General features: G+C 43.9%; 1 protein-coding gene and 1 pseudogene across 1 annotated transcript in view; both read right to left on the minus strand.

The window, feature by feature from the left end:
• BAIAP2L1 (BAR/IMD domain containing adaptor protein 2 like 1) overlaps window positions 1-4,959 on the minus strand; it is a 91,791-nt gene extending 86,832 nt beyond the window's left edge. Inside the window, exon 1 of the mRNA XM_045813417.2 lies at window positions 4,643-4,959. Coding sequence (XP_045669373.1) covers window positions 4,643-4,693 — 51 coding nt within the window. The 5' untranslated portion in view covers window positions 4,694-4,959. The remainder of the gene's footprint in view (window positions 1-4,642) is intronic.
• Window positions 4,960-12,272: 7,313 nt separating this feature from the next.
• On the minus strand, window positions 12,273-13,475 carry LOC123802584 (small ribosomal subunit protein eS17 pseudogene; annotated as a pseudogene).
• Window positions 13,476-13,796: the final 321 nt, after the last annotated feature.

The raw sequence follows: 13,796 nt of genomic DNA on the forward strand, positions 1-13,796 counted from the left end.
GTGCTTAGAAGTTAAAGAGAGTAGTTATCTTGGAGGGAACACAGTGACTGGAAGGGGGCACCAAAGGGACTTCAGGGGGGCTGGTCATGGTCTGCATCTTGATCTGGGTGCTAGTTATACACACGTGTTCAGTTTGTTGATGATTTTGTGAGCTATATACACCAAAGCACACTTTCAATATGTTTATTATAGTTCAGTAAAAAGTTTAAGAAATATATTTGCAAATGTCAACAGGTAAGTTCGATTAATGTGTAGCTTTTATAATAATTTTTACTTTTGAACTGCAGAATAAACAGCTGTGTGGAATGCTGATAAAAACAAAAATCCAATTTGTTGAAATTCCATGCACATTAGGTTTCCCCTGCAGGTCTGCCTGTGGCTCATTACAACAGAAGTGCCAGACAAGAATTAATGCCCAATATACGAATAATGTCACAAATGTAAACTCAAAAGCAACCTGAAACTTGTGAATGGTGTCACCTGGCCAAGTCGTCCCAGCCTCCCAAGCTTCATAATAAAGGACAGTGCTCTGTCTACATAGCAATGTTATCATAGTTCTAAAACCTCTTTCCAATCAAGAAAAAATGTTATGACAGAAAAAGACAACCATTGTTTGTCTTCGTATTTTCATTTTTACCAGACAAAAAGCTACAATACTGGGCTGTTCCGTTTAATATTTGATACCTGGCAACTCCTTCTGTTGCTACCTGGCACTTGATTCTTACTGTCCCTTTTTATAGTCATCATGGAGCCAAGAGCAAGTTGTCTGGGCTTCTGCAAATCCCATTTTATCTTCAGCATACCTGAAGAAAGCAGTATTATGGGAACAGATGAAGATATCAAGTAGTGTATATAGCTACAGAAATAAACACACGAGGTAACTGAAACCTTCATAAGCTAGACCTGTATACCATAGTCCACACTGGAAGCCATCCAGGTAGGGACTTTCACTACCACATCCCCAATTAAACCCAAGCCCAGAAAATAAAAAAACCATTAAGCAAACAAAACCTAGTACATATGCCGAGATGCTTGCTTGACCTGATGAAAGAACAAAAGTACCTCATTTTTTTATTAAACAAATTTTTGTTCAAAACAGAGATGATGAACAATACGGCAGAAAATTCTGGTGACATCTTAGATCACCAAATTGTGAAAAGGCATTTGATTTGTGCATTTGTTGACCACTAGAAACTAAACTAAAAGGAGAGGAATGGAGGCTGGCAGGGTAAATGGCATGTGGACACGGCTCCCTCCTAGACTTTTGGGCCTCGGTTTTTCAACAGAAAACAAAATCCACATCCATCTTGAGGGCTGATGTATACTTAGAATGAAACAAATGCTCTATGAAAAGTATCAAGGGAGGTGGGGGGGGCCTAGCACAGGTATTCAAGAAATAAATAAGTGTTTACATAATCAACAAGCCCGTACACCAACTGCCAGTAACTATTCAGAATATAACAAAGCCAAGCTCCTCTCCTTTGGGAGCTCACATTCTAGTTGGAGAAGGATGAGAGATAAAGGAGTATGTTATATAGCATATCCTAAGGTACTAAGTACTATGCAGGAAAGGTAACGTTAGTGGGATTGGGAGATGGATGGCGTTGTGAACAATTTTAAAGAGTTGTCTGAGCAGGTGACATCTAAACAAAGACTTATGTGCCCCTTTCCCCCCTCCTTTTTAAGTGACATTTTCCCCCTTCACTGCTGCTTAGCAAGAACAATGTAGATATAGGATGGATGACATCATACCCATCCCTCCTCAACTTCCTAAGACTTTAGCAATTCTAACTTCTAGGAAGGTTGTGGTTACTCTTAATTAAGGGTTTTTTTGAACTTTACTTCTTCCTCGTACCACTAAAGCATGTACTCATCAGAAAACCATGCAAAATCACAAGCAAGCACTGAGGGCAAATTATGGGCATACTATGTGGAGGCTGGGAGGGATCTTTGGCTGAACTCTAATTAGCAACAGTAACATTACTTCACATTTTGGGGCTTATTATCATATCATTTGTTTGTGAAGCCATAAAACACACATCCTCCTGGGATTCAGCATGGGTCTCTAGTAATCATTTGTCTAAGTACACATTTTAGAGAACTCAGCAAATGTGTAAATACTGAAAGATATCTGATACTGCATTACAGAGAATTACACTAGTTTATAATCCCCCACTTTTTCTAAAGAACTTATTCTTTTATTTCAAAGTTGGAGAAATTTGAGTATTTAAAAAAAAAAAATCTAAAATCCATACTAGCAAGTCACTGAATCTCATTTCCAGGTGCTTTTGTCAACGCACCTGGTTAGGTTATGTTTCTATTAGTAAAACACTGTAGGTTGTTAGGTAACATAAAGGAAATCTCTTTTTAAAAAAAAACGTTTAAGCATCCAACTCTTGATTTATGCTTAGGTCATGATCTCAGGGTCATGAGACTGAGCCCCTCATCCCAGCTCTATGCTGGGCGTGGAGCCTGCTTAAGATGCTCTCTCTCCTTTTCCCTCTTCCCGTCCACCCTCCTCCCTCTCTCAAAATAAAATGAATAAACAAATTAATTAAATAACTAGATTCATCACACTGAGATTTTTACCTATATGGTAAATTGTTTCAGCTTTGGTTGTCAGGGGGTGGGGTGGGGAAGAACTCAATGAGGAGGTGGTGAAGGCCTTCAGGCTTTCAATCAGACCTGTGAATGCAAAATTTCATTGTGCATTTCCATCACAGCCAAAGCGTGAGCCAGCACTATTCACTTCATAGACTATATATAAACTTGCTGTCTGGAGGTGTAAATTCTTTTACCACCATTCAACATAAAAAACGCAATCCCAAAACATTAATGAACAAAATGGTGATTAAAGTCAAAGCAACAAACATTTGTGAGCTTTTACTATGTTTTAAGACACCTGGGAATGGAAAGTAGTAACTAGTCTCTGATGTTCAGTTTATTATACCTTTTCAAAGTCTGAAAATGATTTACACTGCCTAATGTCTATAAATATGTATAACCCAAACTGTGAAATCTTCGCTTCTTGCATCCTGCCCCAGTTCTTTGGGGTTGGCACTTGTGGTGCTGTAATTCACTTGAGTACAGTACCTCCACTGAGTCACTGCTAAAAGTAAAAGGAAGAAGTGGGAGAAAAAGCAAAGAGTTACTTCAGAGCATCTGACTGCTTGTCTCAAATTGATCTATCATCCCAGATTGGAAAGATGTGCCTGCCTTCTTGGAGACAACTTAGGTGTTTAGGTGTCTTTGTGCCCCACTAGATACTTAGACTGCCTGAAATCTACAATGATCTGCATTCCTCAATTGCATACAGTTTCTCCTTAACAGTCATCAGAGTAGCTCCAATTCCCCAAGTCTAAGAGTGTTTTATTTACACATTGTCAACACCTCACACTGCCTGCCCCCACCACCTTCAGGATCATTTAAATATTAACAATCTCAATACAAACATAAAATTTTAACATTCAAATTTCTGGGATTTCTAAAAATTGCCCTCTATTAAGACAACACAAGTTACTTACTGAGACCAAAAATGCTGTGTCAACTGTGTCTACCATATCTACTCAAAAAATATAATTCACGTTTACCTATTTGTGTATCCAGATGAAGGGAATCAGTATTTTGAACCCAAAGGACAGATTACGAATGTATTTTCATGCACTTCTTTATTCTTATCCTACAACAGTCGATAAACCCCTCTGATTTCAGTAATTCACTCAGACCTTGCGCATCTAGAAACCCAATTTAAGGGTTGGAAAAAAAAAATCTACGAAAGTGACCAAACTGCGGGCCTTAAAATTGGCTACAAGTGAATTTGGAGAACTTGTGTTCAATGAGCCAAGGCTGAATTAAAACAAAAGTTGTTTTGTAGTCTATTAATAGCAGATGATTAAGCACGTATCTTATTTCAAATGGAATTCATTTACAAGTACTTAAACCTATTAAACTGGCCACTAATCCTAAATCTGTGTCTGTTACTGGAGAAACGCTTTCGCAAGAAATGCAAGTTAAGAGAGTGACCGTCAACGCTTTCCTGAAGGTTGGGTGCATTTTACTGGAACCTCGCGGAGCAGCCCAGGCCGAAGGGCTCGAAGCGCGGCGCGCGACAGGGTCCCCGAGGGCTGGAGCGGACGCCGGGGGCCCCGCGGCGCCCCCCAGAGGCTTACCTGGCGCGCCCCGAACCCCGCGCCGCGCTCGCCCCCGTCCCCGCGCGCAGGAACCAGGCGCTGCTCTCGCGTCCCGGGGAGCTCTGGCGCAGCGGCCACGCCGGCGCGTCTCCGACTCCGAGGAGCAGCCGCGCTGGAGGACGCGGCCCCCAGGGACGGGACAGACCCCCCCCACCCCCCCTTCTCCGACGCCCTCCCGACACGTTGGGTTGCGAAATGTGTAGCTAGCAGGGCGTCTCCAGCGCCAGGAGTGGGGCGAGGGAGGGTGTTCCGCGTAAAGTCCCCTCCTCGCCCCGACCTTCCCCGGGCGACGACCGCGAGCCGCCGCGGGGCCCTCCCGCTTCCCCCGGCCCCAAACTCCGAGCCCCTGTCCTTCCAGGGTCTCAGGCCTCCCCGCACTCCCGGCCGCACCCCGCCCCCGGGCCTCCCGCCCCCAACCCCCCAAGGTCCCGGGCCTTGCTGGGCTCGCTTACCCGGTAGGTGGTCTCCGTGAGCCGGTTCACCTCCTCCGGCCCCCGCGACATGGCTGCAGCCGCCCGGCGGGCGAACGCGGGAGGACGCGGCCGGGCCTCGTGGCCGCCGGACCCTGGGCGGCGGGAGCGCTGGGGAGCGGCTGAAGGGCCCTCGAGGGTCGGCTGCTGCCACAGCCGTCGGCTCCGAAGTGCCGGCGCGCTCCTCCGCCGCCAAAATGTCAAAACTTGCAGCGCCGCCGCCGCCGCAGCCACCCCCTGTGAGGAACTGAGGAGACGCGGCCTGACGCGGCCGGGAGAGCGGGGCTGGCTGGGCGGGCGGGGCGGCCCCACCTGAGGCGCGCGGGGTGGGCGGGGCGGCCCCACCTGAGACGGCCGAGTGGGCGGGGCCGAGAGGCCGGGGCGGGCGGGGAGGAGACGGACAGAGCCAGGGTGGGCGGGGCAGCGTGGCCGGGGTGGGCGGGGCGGAGGCGAGCGGGGCCAAGTGGGCGGGGCGTCCCCACGGGAGGCGCCGGAGGTCGGGTGGCCACCCCTTGCCAATTTGCTGCGGTCAGAGAGCTCCTGGTGACGCTGCGACCCGGATCCCGCGAGGCGTCGGTACCTCGCGATGCTGTTCTACTTGGACAGAGCTCGAACGGGGGGCGGCGAGGCCCAGAGACCCGCGCTTTCCGCGGGCGCCCCTCCGTGCTGCCTTTTGGGGGCTGCGGGTAGAGGGACCCACATCCCCCAGTTGTATCGATTTCCCTGCTTGACCCTCGTCCTGCGCACCCCACTCGCTGACCCCAAAGATCTGAGGATCCCAGGGTGTGCGCTCTCATAGATGGAAGAAGGGGCTGCCACCTGTTGTTTTGGAAGCTCCCAATGTATTAGAAAGTTAATAATTGCCAAGATCTGGTTGCAGAAACGGCTGTACGTTTTTAAACTTTACATTAAGAACGACCTTTAACTCAATGCAACAGAGCTGTGCTATTCACGAGATCGTTACTAGATTTAGAAAACCGTGATGAGCTGAGGTGTGGAGGTAACTCTTACAGCACTCAGTGTGAGCAGGGCGTGGGTCCTGCTGCTCCCTGTTCTGTCTCCACCCCAGCCCCAGCACAGACCCCGAGGATCCAGAACAGACTTCTCCCAGCAGGAACCACGACTTAATATCTGAGACATCCTCCCAATAAGGTCTTATTCTGGTTTTTAAAAACTTCATTTGGGTGCCATTGCATCTTTTATGAGCTGTTAGGAGATGAGGCTTCTAAACCACTCTTGTGATAAAGTTCAATTGGAAATGTACACAAAGAAGGCACTGTGTGGCTCAGATGGGAACAAAAAGAGAATGAGATGCGGCTGGACTTAGAACAGAAACAACCACTTGGACTCTGGGACAATGTTATCAAGTTTTGCAAGTTATAAAACATCATGCTTGGGAACCAAAAGATTGTGTGTTCTTGGATGTTGGGGGAAATAATATATCAGTTCTAGGTTTCAGGCAGTGGAAGCAGCTGCCTCCTTCCTTAACAGATTTCTAGCATTTGACTCCTAAGATTTGCCAAGTGGGTTTCATTTGCCGTATTGAGATGAACTCATGACCTTATAATTACCACCAATATGTGTTACGCTCTTCAAGTATGTCTGCTGGTTTTCGTTTAAGCTTGGAAATCCCTGCCTTAACTTTGCAGGTCACCTTTTGTCTTAGCACTAACCTCTGTGCCTCCTGATGAATGGGGTCATTTTGCTCTCTGCTGCAAGCCAGTCAACCGAGGAGCTGGAAAGAGAGCAGAAGCTTAACCTTTAACACCCCACAGCTCAGCAGTGTAGTTCAGTCAGAAAAGACAGAGATTTACAAGCAATCATAAAACCAGCAAGTATCTCAGATGGGTTGATTTGATTGCCAATGTTGAAATTTGATCAAAAGACCGGGTTCATAACTGTATGCAAATCGACAAACAGATATTCAGTCATATTTAACTCTCCTTTATGGAAATAATTTCCTGGTTAGGATCATCCTGCTCCTTTAGAAGTCTTTGAGAATGGTCTGTTCTTGGGCCATATGGATATTAAGAGCAATGCCGTTCAGCTCCCAGCTCAGTAGTTGGCATGTAGGTGCCTGGTAGGTGTTTGCTGAACAAAAAGAAAAAGTGAGTATTGATTATCTGCTCTGTGCCAGGCACTCAGCTGGGGGGGGGAGCAGTGTAGGAGTACAAAGTGAACTGGCCTTGACCCAAGCCTTTAATACATGTGCAAGAAATAGAATTCAAGGAGGACCGTAATGGAAGCTGCAGTTGAGGCACAGTCAAACGTGCTGTAGGTGTAAAAGGTGGGAGGGGTGCCCGGGTGGCTCAGTCCGTAGAGCATCCAACTCTCAATTTTGGCTTGGGTCATGATCTTGGGATCGTGGGATTGAGCCCTGTGATAGGCTCTGGGCTCAGTGCGGAGTCTGCTTGGGATTCTCTCTCTCCCTCTGCCCCTCCCCCTGCTCATGCATTATAAATACATACATACATACATACATACATTTTTTTAAATGTGGGAGACTTCTCAAGAGGCCACATGTATTAGTCTCTTCAAGTACGTTTGTTGAATAAGCCGAGTTGCCTGAGTTGAAATCATCAAAATCCTGTTTACATGAACAAGAGTTGTAGGAAGCAATGGCAGATGACAACATCCGTAAGACTTTGAAAGCCACAGTTGGAACAGGCTCTTGTTTTGAGGTTTGACCTTCTTCTTTTTTTTTTTTTTAAAGATTTTTATTTATTTATTTGACAGAGATAGACAGCCAGTGAGAGAGGGAACACAGCAGGGGAGGGGGAGAGGAAGAAGCAGGCTCATAGCGGAGGAGCCCGATGTGGGACTCGATCCCGGCACGCCGGGATCACGCCCTGAGCCGAAGGCAGACGCTTTAACGACTGCGCTACCCAGGCGCCCCTGACCTTCTTCTGAACTTACCGTGCCACCCAATGAGGGTCTCTCAGCCTGGACGGCTGCTCTGGGATGTCCACAGTTTCCTATGTTTTGTGACAAAAGAGGTCTCCATTGATATGATAGTAGTTTGGGGAAGATTCCAGTATAAAATACCAAGAGGGAGGATGGGGGCTTTAAGTGTTCTCATTCTGCAAAAGCACATGCGGATTGAAGACTAATCGGCCGTTCCGGAACCCTCTCCCAGTCCAAGCTGCAGTAACTTCTTTAGCACACCGAATTCACTGCTACTATAGAGTTCCTCATGAGCTGTTCCCTCAGCCTAGAATGTGTGCCCACCCTCACCCCCAGCAGCACTTCCCCATGATTTGGATACTAGCCCAGACAAAGCCTCAGAGAGGCCCTTCCTTCACCACTCGACCTGAAAATGCTATTTTAGGTCCTCTCGATCATGGCATTCTAGTAGGGCTTATCGCTTGCTATGGTAGGCTGGTAAATGGCTCCCCGAGGATTTCCAAGTCCAAGCGTTGGAACTGTGAGTGTTAACTTACATAGCAAAGAGACTCTGCAAATGGGATCAAAGATTTTGAGAGGAGGGGATTGTCTTGGAATATCCGGATGGACTGGATGTAATCACAAAGGGTCATATGAAAGGGACACAGGAGAAGTCAGAGGAGATGTGATGACAGGGACAGAGCCTGCAGTGATGCACTTTGAAGGTGGAGGAAGAGGCCACAAGCCGAGGAATACAGGAGGCCACTAGGAGCTGGAAAGGCAAGTGCACAGAGCCTCTAGAAGGAACTATGCCTGATGACACCTTGATTTCAGCCCCATGAGACTCATTTCAGACTTCTGCCCCGGAACTGTAAAAGAATAAATGCATGTTGTTTTAAGCCACTAAACGTGTAGTAATTTGTTTCTGTAGCAATGGGAAACTAATACGCTAGTTAATCTTTTCCTTGTTCATTTCTTTACTGATAGACTCTTTCCACCCCTTTTCCCCATTAGAATGCAAATGTCACCAAGAGGCGTGACTCCTGTCTGGGGCACAGCAGGTGGCTCGGTGCCTGGCACATAGCAGGTGCTCAGGAACTATTAAGAAGATACATTTATAAGGTAGTCAAGATGCTCTTCATTTCACAAAAAGCAGCTACATCAGGGGTTTACTTTTCCAGCTTTCAAAAAACAATAAAATAGACTGCAGAACAGATAGCTGGTGGGTCTGAAGTCCTTGACAGGAATATACAGATATTAGTTTCAATTCAATGAATACCAAAGGGTAACAAAACATAGGCATAAACAGATTTTGAGAAAAAGTCCCAAACTTTCTACAAGGTACATTGTACAGGGCATTGCACAGTAGACACCTGGTCACTGTTACATGAATACCCTGAGAATGTCAGCGCTCAAAAAAGGGTAAATATTCATCTATTTATAAAAACACTAAATGATGTCTATATAGTGGCATATTAACATCTGGTAAAAGTTCTCCTATGAGTAAGAATTAAATGCAAAATGTATTAATATACTGTGAGTGCTATATGACCATGAAGCATTCAACGGGTTCTGTAAGACACGCGTGAAAACCAATTTTGTCATTTCAATGATATTTGAACCTCTTGTGCTTTTCAACTTTGTTCACTTTTTTTTCAACTTTGTCCAACTTTGTTGAAGAAAGCTCAGATCTTAATCCATCTTCTCTGTCCTTCATGAATTACTAACAAGTGCTGTGAAAATGTTATTTTGTTATTTTCTAGAACGGACATGTTATTCAGCAACACTTCATTCGCCGTTGTTGTCTCTTGTGTCAAAGAACACTTAAGCTTGTAACAACATCAGAGCCGGAAGTTTGAAAGGGTTCTCATTACTGACTGATAGTATATCTGGGCATAGAAATCATATTTCTCTTTTACATTTTTCACATCTTTATCTTTCTGTGCTGCATTCTGGATAATTTCTTCAGAATTATCCTCTGAATCACTCATTCTTTCCTTGGCCGTGTCAAATCCCTATGTAATTAATCTGTCCATTGAGTTTTAAATTTTAATATTTTTTTATGTCTGTAATTCTATTTGGTTCTCTTTCAACTATCACTGTTAAAAAAACAGCTTTATTGGGGCGCCTGGGTGGCACAGTGGTTAAGCGTCTGCCTTCGGCTCAGGGCGTGATCCCGGTGTTATGGGATCGAGCCCTACATCAGGCTCTTCTGCTATGAGCCTGCTTCTTCCTCTCCCACTCCCTCTGCTTGTGTTCCCTCTCTCGCTGGCTGTCTCTATCTCTGTCAAATAAATAAATAAAATCTTAAAAAAAAAACAGCTTTATTGAGATATAATTCACATGTGATACAATGTACCTATTTAAAGTGTACAATTTAATGGTTTTTAGGCTATTTGTGAAGTTGTACAATCAATTTTAGAACATTTTCATCACCCCAAACAGAAATCCTGTAGCCATTAGCAATTACTCCCCATTTTCCTCCACCCTGTCCCCTAGTGCTACAACCACTCAATCTACTTTCTGTCTGTGTCGGTTTGCCTATTCTGAACATTTCATACAAATGGAATCATGGAATATGTGGTCTTTTGTGATTGGTTTCTTTCATTTAGTATAGTGTTTTCAAGGTTCATGCATGTTATAGTGTGTATGGGTACTTAATTCCTTTTAATTGCCGAATAATATTCCATTGTACACCAATTTTGTTTATCCATTCATCCATTGATGGACATTTGGATTGTTTCTATGTTTTGGCTTTTGTGAATAACACTGCTGTGAACATTTGTGTATAAGTTTTCATGTTTCTTAGGTCCACATCTAAAAGTGGATTTGCTCGGTCATTCTATGCTAAACATTTTTGAGAACTGCCAAATGGTTTTTCAAAGTGGCTGCATCATTTTACATTTCTGCCAGCAGTGTATGAGGGTTCCAATTTTCCCCACATCTTTGTCAACATTTGTTATTGTCTGCTCTTCTTTATTATTGTTGTAGCTATCCTACTGGGCATGAATCGGTAGCTTGTGGTTTAGATTGCATTCTGTAATGGCTAATGATGTTGAGAATCATTTTTTTTAAAGATTTCTTTACCTGAGAGAGAGAGAGAGAGAGAGAGAAAGTGCATGCGAGTGGGTGGGGGAGGAGGCGGGAGGGGAGGGGCACAGGGAGAGAAGCCCCAAGCAAACTACCTGCTGAGCACAGAGTCCTCCTTGGGACTCATTCCCACAACCCCCGAGGTCAGAACCTGGATGTGGGATGCTCAACTGACTGAGCCACCCAGATGCCCCTTGAGCATCTTTTCAGGCACTTACTCGATATCATCTCTGGAGACTATCTATTCAGTTCCTTGACCCATTTTAAAATTGTGTTATGTTATCTTCCGATTATTAAGTTGTCAGTGTCTTTCATATATTCTGGAAAGTCTCCTATCAGATATATGATTTACAAATATTCTCTCCCATTCTGTGGTTGTCCTTTGAGACACACACACAAAATTTAATTTTACATCCTATGTATCTACTTTTTCTCTGTTGTTGTTTGTGATTTTGGTGTCCTATCTAAGAAACTCTGCCTAACCCAAGGTCACAAAGATTTACCCACAGGAGTTCATCTAAGAGTTCTACAATTTTAGCTCATATTTAGATCTACATTTCATTTTTAGTTAATTTTTGGATATAGTGTAAGAAAGGGTTCCAACCTCATCCTTCGGGCTGTGGATATCTAGTTGCCCCAGCACCATTTGTTGAGAAGATGATTCTTTCCCTCATTTGAGTTGTCTTGGTGCCCTTGTCAAAAATCAGCTGACTAGAAATGTAAGGGTTTATTTCCAGACTTTCGATTCTATTCAGTTGATCTCTATGTCTATCCTACCCCTGCACTGCTACACTGCCTTGATTCCTATAGCTCTATAGTAAGTTTTTGGAAACTGGGAAGTGTAAGTCCTTTGACCTTTTCAAGACTGTTTTTGCCTTGTATTTTCCATACCAATTTTAGGATTTGCTTGTTAATTTATGTAGGAAAAGCATCTGGAATTTTGATAAGGGTTTTATTGAATCTGTAGATTAATTTGGGAAGCATTACTATTTTAACAATGTTAACTCTTCTGATCCATGAACATGGAATGTCCTCCCATTTTTCTAGGTCTTTCATTTCTTTAAGCAATGTTTTATAGTTTTCAAAGTGTAAGTTTTACACTTCCTTTTTTAAAGATTTTATTTATTTATTTAATTTTTTAATTTAAGAGAGCGAGAGCTCGAGCGGGGGCAGGGGCAGAGGGAGAGAATCTCAAGCAGAGTCCGTGCTGAGCACGGAGCCCAACTCAGGGCTCCATCTCATGACCCTGAAACCATGACCTGAGCTGAAATCAAGGGTCGGATGCTTAACCGACTGAGCCAACCAGGCACCCTTACACTTCTTTTGTTAAACTTATTCCTAAGTATTTTTTTATGCTGTTATAAATTGAACTGTGTTCTTATTTTCATTTTCCGATTGTTCATTGAGAGTGTACAGAAACATAATTGATTTTTGTATATTTATCTGGTTACCTCGTTATCAGATTGAGGAAATTCCCTTCTATTCCTAGTTTATCAAGTATCATTATCATGAATGTGTTAGATTTTGTCAAATGATTTTCTGTGTCTATTGAGATGATCATGGGTTGTTTGGTCCTTTGTTCTGTTGATTTGGTGTATTACAATGATTGACTTCTGTATTTTGAATCAGCCTTGCACTCCTGAGATAAATTCCACTTAGTCATGGTGTATAATCCTTTTTATTATTGATGGATTCATTCTGCTAGTATTTTGTTGATGACTCTCACGTCTATATCATAAGGAACATTGATGTGTTGTTTTCTTGTGATGTCTCTGACTGGTTTTGATAACTGGGCTATAACTGACCCTACAGAAGAAACTGGGAAGTGTTCCTTCATTGTCTATTTTTGGAAGAGTTTATGAAGAATTGGTATTAATTTTTCTTTGACTGTTTAGTAGCATTTGCCATGGAGGCCAACTACGTCTGAACTTTGTTTTGTGGGAAGTTTTGAAATTGCTAATCTAATCTCTTTTTATAGGATCTTCCAGTTTCTTTTCTGAATGTTATTTCCTTATGGTTTCTATTCCTTCATCTCTGTAATCATTTACAATATTATTTTACAGTCTCTCCCAGATAGTTCTGTGTAGTTTCTGTTTGTTTTATTTTGTCTGGTTTGGTTATTTATCATTTCATTTAGCCACGATTGTGTTTGCTGATTCTCTATCACGGTAAATCACAACATTTCCTTATCTGTTTTGGGAATTTCTTGTTGTTGTTGTTCAAGGTTTATTGAAAATATCACAGCACAGCAGGAAGATTCAAACAGCTCCCCATGGTGTTTTGGAATTCATCCCAACTGTAGGCTGAGTGACCTGCAGGTTGGACAGACTGCCAAAGTCCAAGAGTTTCAACTTTTCCTTAGTATCAGGATTGACTTCAATGATCCCCTGACCCAGGATGCAGACCTCAGCAACAGAATCATCTCTCCTTTCTCTCTCCTCCTCCTGCAGATTGATGGAGATACCACTCACCGGGCCCCTCTCAATCACCTTCATCAGATGTGTGACGTAGGCTGTGATCTTGCTCAGAATAATGGTGATCTCCTTGCACACGCGCTTGTTGGTGTGGGAGTCATTCTCTAGGCACATGGAGTATTTCTCAGTGGTGACCCGGGCTGCCTTCTTCATGGTGTTGGTGTGAACGCAGCCCATGGTGGTGGGCCTGGTAATTATCATGAGGTCATCTTTAGTGATGATCCACTTGGTCTACAAAAACCTCCTGTGGCCTGGGTTATAAAGTGTTCCTCCAGAAAAGCTTTGCATTTGCTCCTGCCAGGAATTCCAAAAAGATGACCAAGAGTGGGGTGCATTTGACTCGACATCAGCTCAGGTCTTGATCTCAAGGCCCTACTTCAGGAAAAAAAAAAAAAAGATTACTGAGGAAGAGAATAAAATTCAGACTTTGCACCTGCCCCATGTCACACGCTTGGTGGGTTAACTTCTCTTGGGATGATATTTTTTTTCTACCAAACACCCCAATGAAGCCAAATTCTTCTGTCCTCCTCCTACGCAAAAAGTACTTTCTAGTGCCCTTCTTACTGGCACGCAGTCTCCTGAGGGTCCCACCAGTGCAAATGGGTCTTAATGTCTACTCTCCATCTTGTACAGGTCACAGGTCCTTATACAAGTGGAACTTAAAATATTTCAACCTCTGTCCATTTGGG

This window comes from Ursus americanus, chromosome 2 (genome assembly GCF_024610735.1).
Source record: "Ursus americanus isolate L20-20 chromosome 2, mUrsAme1.1.p, whole genome shotgun sequence".
Taxonomy (NCBI): domain Eukaryota; kingdom Metazoa; phylum Chordata; class Mammalia; order Carnivora; family Ursidae; genus Ursus; species Ursus americanus.